Source organism: Diabrotica undecimpunctata, chromosome 5 (assembly GCF_040954645.1).
Source record: "Diabrotica undecimpunctata isolate CICGRU chromosome 5, icDiaUnde3, whole genome shotgun sequence".
In the NCBI taxonomy this organism is placed as follows: Eukaryota; Metazoa; Arthropoda; class Insecta; order Coleoptera; family Chrysomelidae; genus Diabrotica; species Diabrotica undecimpunctata.
Window position 1 is genome coordinate 94764783 of NC_092807.1, and position 12328 is coordinate 94777110.

At 33.4% G+C, this 12328-nt stretch overlaps 1 protein-coding gene across 1 annotated transcript in view; it reads right to left on the minus strand.

The window, feature by feature from the left end:
* LOC140441490 (xanthine dehydrogenase-like) overlaps window positions 1-10286 on the minus strand; it is a 52070-nt gene extending 41784 nt beyond the window's left edge. The window contains exon 1 of the mRNA XM_072532245.1: window positions 10065-10286. Coding sequence (XP_072388346.1) covers window positions 10065-10121 — 57 coding nt within the window. The 5' untranslated portion in view covers window positions 10122-10286. The remainder of the gene's footprint in view (window positions 1-10064) is intronic.
* Window positions 10287-12328: the final 2042 nt, after the last annotated feature.

Sequence of the window (12328 nt, forward strand, 5' to 3'; positions counted from 1 at the left end):
CTTTACTTCTTTCTCCTCAATTTTTATTTCTTCTTTTGTCGTCACCTCTGGTGTTGGTGGTTCAGTATCTTTCCCTTTAGCAAATAAGGATCGAAAGTAGTCTGCCCATGTTTCCGTATGAATGTGTTTCGTTTTTATTAGTTCGTTTATCTTTTCTTTGTCCTCTAATCATTCTCCATATCTATTTTTGTGTTCCGTAGAAGTCGTATTCTATCTGTTTTGAGAAGCTCTGTCACTGTTCCTTTTTAGTTGTCTAACTAAAGTATTTGTTTTATTTCTGATTCATTTAAAGTGATTGTTTATTTGTGGTGTTCTGTATTGTAAAAGGGCTTTCTTCTTTCCTTTACATTTTGTCCTCACTTCCTCTCTAAACCATGGGTTTTCTTTTTTGATATGTTAGTGTTCGTTACTTTTCTTCCTCCAAGTAGTTCGGCTGCTGCGTTAATTATGTTATTTTTGTAATTTCCCAGCTTTTTCCGATGTTATGGAATTGCTTATAATAATAATTTATATATTACTTCTTGTCTCCTAATGGTTTCTAACGACGCTGATGTAATGAAAACAGTAGATACTTTTACTTGTTTTTGAAAACGCGTTTCTACATAGTTAGTCAATGCTAGAACTTGGTATGTGCAGCTACGGTTTAGTCGAAATCCTGCTTGTTTCACAGGTATATATTGGAGTATTGTTTGGCTAATCTTATTAAATAGCAATCTTTTAAAAAGTTTGTATACCATACTTAAAAGTACGATCAGGCAGTAACTTTTTGGTAGATAGATATCTTTCCCTGGTGTTAAACTGGCGACGATTTTTGCTCGTTTTAATTGGTGGGGAACATTTTCTTTGCTTCCAGTGTCTTCCAGTCTTTCGTATGAACATGACGTATTTTTTTAAAAAATTTTCGAAAAGATATTCTTAATGAATGTGATGAGCGAAATTAAGTAAATAAGTAAATAAAGACCTGGATTATACCTTCTTCTTTTTCTTTTCCTTTTTATGTTGACAGGACTCTGTCTATTTGTCAATGATCTGTCTTCCTACTGAACGTGTTTTTATTGGCGAACCGTCTCTCGCAGAACGAAAAACACAAAAACCTACACATACTCATTTGATAGTAACTCGAGGTAAAAGGAAATAGTAATAAGAGAAAATAACCATCGTAAAGCAGCTTTCACACAGTTATCTGGTCTCAGTTTATTCACATAAAGAAAGCGGCCTGGATCAAATTCTGCTTATGTTGACAAATTAAAATGTCTTATTTATATGGGTTGTCATCTACCAATCAAAGGTACTTACCCTAGATGTGATAACTGCAGAGAACTGCATTTATTAGAAAATGGGGAACAGAAGAGGATCGATCTCATTTCCCAAAAATGTGTTGTAGCATTATGCAAAAAAGATTTTTCTATATATTATGAAAATTGAAAATTGAAATACATGTTTTTCTCTTTTACAACTTTTATTTTAGTGTGTAGATGTATGGATATAATATTTACCAGTGATTTTTATTTAATTATAAATGCTTAAACCTCTAGTAGTAATATTTACCATCCCATAAAAGAAAAATTTGAAGATAATTTTCGTTTTTCTCTATCAGGTAACTTATTAACCTCTGTCTGCCTTCATAATTTTCATTCATTTATGTCTTAAAACAAAATGAGCTTTGCGCTTAAAAAGTTAGTTTAAAAAAATATTTTCTTATTCATTCATTTACTGAAAAATTGAACTCACCATTCAAGAACAGAACGCAGATGTTTTTATTCAAAAATCAACTGTTTCTGGAATATAAATTATTATTCTCCAACTCAAATAGAAACACCCTGTATATAGTTATCATGGTTTTCTCGCCTTTTTACCATAATTGATGATACCTTTGAGAAAATTAAAGTTTTTAAAATTCGCTAATACGTTGACGTCTGACCTTTACGAAACATTGATTCTTGCCGAAATAAACAAAATTAATTACATATTCCGATAACAACTATCTCGACGATTGTGCCACCAGCAAAGATAATTTATCGGTACTCTCACTGGAGGTTAACTTAGAAGTAAAAATAGAATACGTGTGGCTATTAATAAAATCCAAAAATTATATTCCGATATTTACTGTTGATTTACAAAAAAAATCGTTGGATTCGTTTAAAAACTAGAAAATCAATTTTTTAATTAAGTTGCCTGCTCGTGTCATTATGATTGGTCAAAACCTTAGAGTAGGGAATTCTACTCGTCGTTGACGAGTAGAATTCCCTACTCTAAGTTCAAAACACAGCCAGATCCCGTGCGTGACTGACGCGACACCTACCGCCTTCATCTGACAGTTTTGGACCTCCCAATTTGAGGTTAAACATACATATTATGTTAAATGTATGTGAAATTAAAAATTATTAATAATTCGTTTTTTAATTATATTTTTCCAGTTTATGTACAAAGTGGATGTATTATTAAGAACTGGGTTTCTAAAAATTCATCATAATTTATCTTTTCAACAACAAACGGAAAAGAAAGGGATACATTTAGTGTTGGCGAATGACGTTTGTCATATGGAAGAGCATGTAATTAAAAACAATAATAGTAAAAGTTATGAAAGAAAAGCTAAATTTATCAGGCAGGCTGCAGTTAGCTTGATTTTGTATATGTGTGTGTGTGAGTGTGTGTGTGTGTGTGTGTGTGTGTGTGTGTGTGTGTTTGTGTACGCCGGAATTTGCTGACGCCAGTAGTTTCGGAGCAAAACCGGTTATTTTTTGGAATTGGTTTTAAAAAATTGTTTAAACAATTTCTGCCCAAAAGTTATCTCAAAACTATGTGGTCAGTGGGGATAATGGATAATAGGGTCACAATTTTCCGAAAATCAAAGATTTTCTCTGTTACTGGTACCAATATTTTTGTACAGCATTAGGTTGCACGTCATTATTTTTGTATTATTTACCTAAGTTATAAATGCCGTAAAATATGTTTGACCAAAATGCCCCCCCCCCCCTTGAGTGGTTAGTTTACCTTTCCTATGTATGTAGTCGCCTGTTCCGATAAAAATTTACGGCATTGCTTCTAAAGTTGTTATAACATACTGTAGTATTGATTTACTACAGGTTTGTAGTCTAAAACAGGACTGGCGTGGCCACTGGCGCCAGCAGATCCATGCGTGTAGAAACCCGCCTTAAACTAATTGTGCAGCTTCTTGTACTTTTTAAAACTTTTCTTGATCAGTTCACCGTTAGTAATTAAAATGACCATTTTAGTTGATAAAAAGTTTTTACTTTGGTAGAAGCACTCTGTTTACAATTACTATCTTTATCTTGTATCTATTTAAATAAATAAATTTAATTTGGATTTATCAGGTGTTTTCAAAAAAAAAAAACTGTAATATTAGTCTTCATAAATGATTAGATAATATTGCGTTCCATAATATACCAATGTGTTAGCATAGCAACAACCAAAGTTATACAAATATAATTTTGTCGTTTATTTTGGGATTGGTTTTTATTAGCATATTTTCATCACGCCAAATTTATCTATATAGTATTTTAGAAATCACTTTTTAAACGCTATTAACAAATGAAAAATATCCTTATATCAAAATGAAAGTTTACTTTTTTTGAAAGCAATACTTTTGCCTTTTTAAAAATAATTCTTCTACTCTTTTATATTACAGTAGTTAATTTATTAGGGTAGATAAAATATTGACGTGAATAAAACCAATGGTTCAAACAGAGCAGTAGGTACAGTACATTCAACCCACTTACACCTCTAAACGATTCATGGAATTCGCAGAAAAAAATTTTTCGTTGTAGTAAAAGGCACGGTAAACTCCACTGAAGTTCTTCATAATCTTTTTAATTACATTTCTCCAAAAATAGCTGAAAGTCTGAAAATAACCACGTCCATGATGCGCATTCGTCATCCGACGGATCTCGCACTGAGCGTCCACTTAATATCTACCGTTTGTGACGAGAACAAGTCGGTACAGTTTGCGAAACATTTTTTGTAAGTACCAACCGCAAAGGAGAGTCATTTCCAAATTTGTAAATCTGTGTTGTGTACCTATATTAAACATGGAGTTTAAATTGAATCTGAAGGGAAAAGTTTTAAATAATCAGACACGGGAAGTGATTCATTTTATGAGAAAGGAAGCCAAAGACAATAAACCATATATAGATTTGAAAAAAGTGCAGGAGCGTGTGGTATTGGCAACAGGTGTTAGTTTAAGCAGCATTCAAACAATTGCTCTGAAAATGCACGTTATATAATGGATTTTTGTATAACACAAAAACAAGTGCCAACTGTGAAACGCATACACAGGATTTTTGCAGAGGAGTACAACTACTCAGGTTCCATAGAAAGCCTACCAACGGTAATTAGAAAGATGGGATTTTGTTGGCAAAAAACCAGAACTAATAGAAAATTATTAATGGAAAAGCCCAATATTCAACATCTTAGACTAAATTTCTTACATAGTATGAAACGTTACAGGAACGCAAATCGCCCAATTATATACATGGATGAAACATACGTCCATTCATCTCATACCTACCAAAAGAGCTGGTCTGATAGTTCAAACAAGGGCCTACAAAAACCAGTATCTAAAGGACAGATGCTTGTGATAGTGCATGCTTGAAATGAAAGTGATTTTGTTAAAAACGCTTATCTGCGCTACAAACCTACTATAAATATAGGAGATTATCATGATGCAATGAACTACAACAATAACAAAAAGTGGCGTAAGGATAAGCTGATACCAAATTTGCCCCCGAACAGCGTTTTAGTGATTGATAATGCACCGTATCACAACGTACAAACTGAGAAATGTCCAACTATGTCTTCCATAAAAGCAGAAATGCAGCAGTGGCTGACAACTCGAAATATTTGTTGTATATGTTGAAATTTGTACTATAGGACATTATAAAATTACACAAACCTCGCTTTAAAACGTATGAAATTGACAAAATACTCGAGGATAAATACTCGATAAAACTCGATTTGAATCCTATAGATGGGCTTCTATGAAGCAATATGTCGCTGAAAAAATGTCAGTTTTGATTTTAAATTAGTGGAAAGTTTGTGTGATGAATTTTTTAATTCGTTTTCAGTCGAACAAAGGAAAAAGAGGTGTGAACATGTTAAAAAAATAGAACAAAGTTATATGGCACAACAGCCAGCTTTTGACACCGTGGTGGATCAAATAATCATAAAAGTAGGTGTCGATAGTGACAGTGATTCTGAAAATGACGAGATGGACTCAGGACCAGAAATATGAACCTAAGACACTCATGTTGCATTTCTTCAGAAACTGTTAGGTATTATAAACTTTTAATAATTTTTTAGAAATAATGTTATTTTTATTATTTCTCCACGGACGATTGTAGCAGTCGAAACGAAAGAATTTTTTATTTTCCGCCTTAATCATTTATAGGGCCCCTACACGGTCATTAATAATCACATTACAAAATATTTTGCATTCTTATTTTTAATATTTTATATATGACATAATTATATAATACTAAATATCTCATTTTTTTGAACTCCGCCATTGCCTGGTCCCAAGTCCAGGATGAGAAGGGAGGAGGGTTGTGCATTGGGCTAACAACCCAACTACATAAAAAATATTTTGTTATGGAATCGTCTAGCAGATCATTTTCTAGTTGGCACAAGAATTCGGGCTAGAATCTCAAATGCGAAGAAGGAGAGAAGTACCAAAACAAGGGGCCTTAATATTGAACTCCTCAAAAACCCGCAAACGGTAGAAAGGTTTCAAAACTATATCGAAACTAAATACATAACTAAAGAGAATCTAACAATTAGTGAACAATGGGAAATGTGTAAAAATTACATTAAAGACGCATCAAATAACATTCTAGGGCCGCAAAGACCACCACCACGCAATGAGTGGTACGATGATGAGTGCGAGGACATTACAAGAAGAAAGAACAATGCATATAAACTGATGCAGCAAAGAGGAACCCGAGAAAAAGAACAAAAATATAAAGATCTCAGAAGAGAAGAGAAGAGAAGTACATCCATCGGAGAAAAAAGCGAACTTATGAAAATAGAATATTGGAAGAACTTGAGGCATTAAAAAAGGAAAATCAAACAAGAAAATTCTATAAAAATCTAAATAAAGCAAGAAAAGAATTTAAACCAAGGATCGGACTATGTAAGAATAAGGAGGGGCATATACTCAATACAAAAGAAGAAGTATTGAAAAGGTGGGTGGAACACTATAAAGAACTGCTTACTATCGAAGTAGAAGATCCAAATCAACCACCCCCAGGAGCAAACAACAATACACCATTGGAGCCTCCATCAATTCAGGAAGTACGGGATGCAATAAAACACCTAAAAAATAATAAATCTCCAGGAAGTGATGCTATATCCGCGGAACTTATTAAATGTGGAGGTGCTACTCTGACTAATCATATATATAAAATCATATTGAGAGCCTGGAATGAGGAACAAATCCCAGAAGAGTGGTGTATTGGGATCGTTTGCCCGCTACACAAAAAGGGCGATGAATTAGAATGTAGAAACTATAGGGGAATAACCCTCCTTAATACAGCATACAAAATATTTTCGAGTATTTTATATGGTCGCCTGAGTGAATATTCAGAGGAGCTTCTTGGCGAATATCAAAGTGGTTTTAGGCCTGGTCGATCAACAACAGACCAGATCTTTGTGCTAAGGCAAATACTGGAAAAAACCAATGAATTCAATATCGACACATACCATCTTTTCGTAGATTTTAAATCGGCTTATGATAGTGTCCTAAGAAGTAAATTGTATGAAGCCATGGATGAATTCCACATCCCCGATAAACTGATAAGATTGGTTAAGGCTACAATGCGTAAAGTTGTTTGTAAAGTCGAAATACAATGCGACAATCACAGGCATTTGAAACGCATGTTGGGCTGCGACAGGGAGATGCGCTGGCGTGTCTCCTTTTCAACATAGCTTTGGAAAAGGCGGTCAGGGATGCCCAAATAGACAGCAGAGGAAACATTTTTAATAAATCATCCCAAATTTTGGCATATGCAGATGATGTTGATCTAGTTGCCCGCACAACACGCAAGCTAGAAGAAATGTATACCACCTTGTCAAACGCCTCAAAAAATATGGGCCTGCAAGTAAACGAAGATAAAACTAAAATAATGGCATCAACACCCAACAATAGAGCCAGAAACATCGGCCACCAATTCACGGTTGATAATTCTACCTTTGAAGTGGTGGACAAATTCACATACTTAGGCTCCCTGATCACCAAGGAGAACGTCATGATGGAAGAAATCAAGCGAAGAATAATCCTAGCAAACAAATGCTATTTTGGACTGAGTAGACATATGAGAAGCAGAAACTTAAGCCAAAAAAAAAACAAAAATAACCATATAAAAAACCCTTATACAACCAGTGTTGACATATGGGTCGGAGACATGGACCATTTCCAAGGCAGATGAAAATCTCCTGCTTATATTTGAACGAAGGATCCTGAGAAGAATATGTGGTGGCATCTGTGAAAATGGTGTTTGGAGAAAGAGGTACAACTACGAGATATATCACAGATATAAAAATATATTTGGTGGTAAAGACGTAGTATCCTTTATAAAAATAGGAAGACTAAGATGGGCAGGACATCTGGCAAGATCACAGCAGAACAACCCTCCTAGAAGAATCCTTATGTCACAACCTGTGGAAAGTAGAAGTAGGGGTAGACCAAAACTCAGATGGAGGGGTGGTGTAGATGAGGATGGTAGACAAATAGGCGCAGCAAACGGGCAACAGTTGGCAATGGATAGAACTGACTGGCGTAATAGACTTGGGAAGGTCGAGGCTCTTTTATAGGGCTGTAGCACCAATGATGATGATGATGGAATCGTCTAGACGCCTCGGAACTGGACTGAATAAAACGATGATGACAAAAATGCTATGGAAATGTCATTTTTTTACCATTCTATTTTCGTATTTTTAAATTAGTTGACCTGTTCTCAGAGTTAACACTTTTTTCATACTTTGGGTAAATATTCAAAGATAAAGGCGGCTTTTAACAAAAGGTACTGCTACAAAGACACCATATTTATGCTTCACCGGAAGCGAACATCTAATTTCTATTAGTATTGCATTAGACGATTTTATTACTACTTTATTACCCTACTGCTTACGCCCTTTTTCTCCGAGACCTTTTGATTATTATAATGGTAATATAAAGTATAAATGGTCAATCTAAAAATATAATTTTTGGTTTATAATGCCATAATTTATAGCAACACAAGCGTTTTTGTTGGATCTATTTTTTAACATCTCACTTTCTAGAACAAATACCACAAATATACTGAAGAAAAGTAATGACATTAATAATAATTGTGTACGGGACCTATTAAAAACTATTCAAACTTTACGTTTCTATATTTGTGTCTCCGATTGTACCTATATTTTAAAGTTCACCGGCGCGTACAGGGTATCTTTTTCCTTCCGAGTGCGTTCTCACTTTATTATTTGCGCAGTCAGGTGGCATGGTGGCATTTTCATATATATTTTAAATTATGTTAGTGTATCTTGGATCTGTACGTGCATTTTCTAGAGATTCAAGCACTGCCCATATTCGATGGATTCGAATGCTTTATGGAAATCGACGAACGCCATATGAATTGGAACATGATACTCGGTGCATTTTTCTATCAATGTTTTTACGGTGTGCAAGTGGTCTATGGTACTAAAATGTTTTCTGAATCCAGCCTGCTCGATAGGTTGATAGAAATCGAGCTTATGTGTTAGGCGGTTGATTATGATTTTAGTTAGTAACTTATACAGATGTGATAGCAAGGATATTGGTCGGTAATTCTCGATGTTTGCTTTGTCTTCTTTCTTGAGTAGTAGAATGACTTCAGAGTTGTACCATTCTTGAGGAATCTTTCCTTCATCAATTACTTTAATAAATAAATTAAATAAAAACAACATTCCAAAACGTGTTTATTTGGAAGAAGTTCAGCTAAATTGTACGATAACTTAAGAGATCACTCGTATGACTCATTTTATTATTTATTTGCCGGAGTATACTAAACTTTAAAAAGCTTCTCTTCTTGGTTGTCGTCTATCTGGGAACTGCTGATGATAAATTCTTGTTGCTAGTAGCACTTTTTTGTTATACCCTCATGGCACAAAGGCTATATCAATATGTTTCTCGTTAAAAAAATTAATGTTAGGAATAGTAACTATAGCCAACTAGAATATTATGTTTTATATTTTGATATATCATCCAATACCAACAAATTAAGACGCAGTCTAGATTATTAAGTATTTTTTTCGAAAAAGTTGTTTTGATTGAATATTTTCACAGCCAACCTGATAAAATTTCACTTAATTTTTGTTGCAATTAATGTTTGGTTCAAAAAATCACGAATAACTTATTAAAGCAGTTAGGTATAGGAAATGCTTAATAAATAATAAAATATCATAAAATCACACTTCACTACAATACTGAAATACAGAGTGTTCCATTTACGAAAAATCAGGAAATCCTCATTCCGAGTTTCGACTAACCCTGTAGATCAAAATCAAATATTTCGTTATGTTAATAATTTTATACAATAGTAGACTATAATAGTAGTATTAAAAATCTTTCGAACATAAATCTTTTTGATATCAAATCTCTACAATTCTACAGAGTGTTAATTTTGCTACGAAATTAATAAAAAAAACGTCATTATCTTTTAAATTACCGCGTGAAACACTACTAAACCTGATATTGAAAAAACGAGAATATCGAGAAGAGTCCAAAAATGTAAAAATATACTGGGCGTTCCATTAAACAAAGATAAGTTTGTTCCACCTCGTCAATATGAATGGCCCTATATATTTAAAAATATTTTTATAGTTGGTTCTATTTTCGTTCCAATTTTAACCTGAATAATTTTTGTTGTATCTCTTAGAAAAATGTGTAATTGTACTTCCTCGCACTAGTGCCGCACCCTGTATATATTGATATATATAGATATATATATATATATATATATATATATATATATATATATATATATATATATACATATATATATTTATATATTATATTATTAAATATCTACCTTTTTTCCATTCACATAAAACACTAAAGTACTATTTGAATCAACTTGCATCACCATGTCTTAAAAGCTTTTTATTTCAAACGCACTCACAAAACTGTTTCACCCGCTTCGAATAATAATTAATAATAACCATATTACAGCTTAGAAATTGTTTTTATCGTGCACGTGACCTTTCATAACATATTTAATACATCAAACACGATGGAAATATTATTTGTTATCGGTTTAAATGCTTAAACTGACGTACTAGTATAATATCGTAAACTTCACTGAGCCAAGTCAAGAAAGATTTTGCTATAGTAGAGGGGTATTGAGAATGGTTTTGTTCCTGCTGAAGATGGATCGTTTACTGGTGTGCTTTCAATATAATACGTTTGTTCCTTCGTTAAAATTTGTTTTCTTTGTTTTTCGGGTCGCCAGGCATGGAGGTTAAAAATCCTTACAGCCAAGAGAAATAATCAAATAAATAGCCTTTTTCGTGACCCTCCTTGATACAAGTATCTAACAACTGTTTTTGATAAATTTGGTGAGAATAATATAACATAAATATAATTTTTTACTTATAAACAATACATAAGCAATGTAACATCGCATAAAAAAGCATAAAAAATAATTTAAAGTGAGTGTGTGTAAAGTTATTTTTATTAATTTGTTGTTTATTTATGGCAAAATGGTTTCAAAAGTCGTTTTTATTTGGAAAATTAATAACTTTTCTAAAAATGTACAAAAAAATATAATTTCGCGTGATAGTAGGGACAACACCACGTATTCAGCTGCTATAAAAATTTCAAGAAATTTCACTTAACCGTTATTGCAAAATTGAAATTGTTTATCCCAGATATCACAAATTTATCTACAACGTTATTAGGCGAAAACTATAGGTCTACACAATTCTGAAAGCACCAAATTGAAGAGAGGGGCTTATTTTATCAAACCAAATCATTAAATGATTCAAAAATTTATGTTAAATATTGTAAAATAGGTTTACAAAAGTACTGTGATTTTAAGTTTAAAAAGATTTAAAATAACTCAGACGCATTTACCTTTTTTCAAATTTGTGAGATTAGGGTATGGCTGTTTAAACTTTCACAGTACCTAGTCAATCCATTTTTGCATATTTGTGAATTTGAATGTGCGTTTAGCGTAAGCACCCATTTTTTTCAAATTCAATTAAATTGTTGCTATTTGGAGTTTTCCTATACTTCGTAAAAGCTATTTTTCTTTGATAAGCAGTATTTTTACATGTTTCATTCCACCAATGCTTCGAACAGTCTTTACGATGCTTAGTCCGACGTGAATCTTTTCTTGGGATGAATTCGCAGCTTCATTAATCATAGAAATTAATTCATCATAATTTCGAGCTGATCTCTGTATTAAAGACTAGCTACATATATATTCTAGTTTGCTTTTTTAACTGACATGTATTGTGTTCTGTGTATTGAGAATTCTGTGAAGAAATTGAAGTTTGGAGGAGGTTAGAAGCTCAATACGGGTTGGGCTCAATAACATCGGTTATGCTGACGATACGGTCATTATCGCTGAAAGTGAGGCAGACGTTTAGACATTACTAAACACGATTTGTGATACTGGGGAAGAGTTTGGTTAAACAATAAACGTAAAGAAAGCAAAAACTATGGATATCAGTAAGAGACGCAAAGTCATTACAAGGATCCAGATAAAAAATGAAGATATTGAGCAAGTGGACAAAATGGCATACTTAGGAGTCTGGATAATGGAAGATCAGAATCCGAAATCAGAAATTCGCTCAAGAATAGAGCAATCAAGAGCAGCCTTTTGAAAATGAGGAAATTTCTGAGTAACCAAAGACTCAATCTGAAAATCCGATATCGGATGGTAAAATGTTATATCTACTCCATTCTTCTTTATGGTGTCGAAGCCTGGACTGTTAATGTTGACTTAATGAGAAAACTAAAAGGAGAATTTTGTAGCAGAATTTTGAAGATACCATGGACTGATCATATTACGAACGAAATGGTGTTGAATGGGAAGAGACAGAGAACTTTTGACCACCAGTCAAAGGCGAAAGATCGCATATTTGGGGCAAATACCTAGAAATGATAAGTACCAGTTGTTGCAGCTGATTAAGAAGGGTAAAATCGAAGGAAAAAGGGGTCCTGGTAGACGACAAATATCCTGGCTGAAAAACATTTGCGACTGGACTGGGTTAAACACACAGACGCTCTTAAGAAAACCAGAAGATAGAGACGAATTTGCAATGGTTATAGCGAACCTTCATTAGTGGA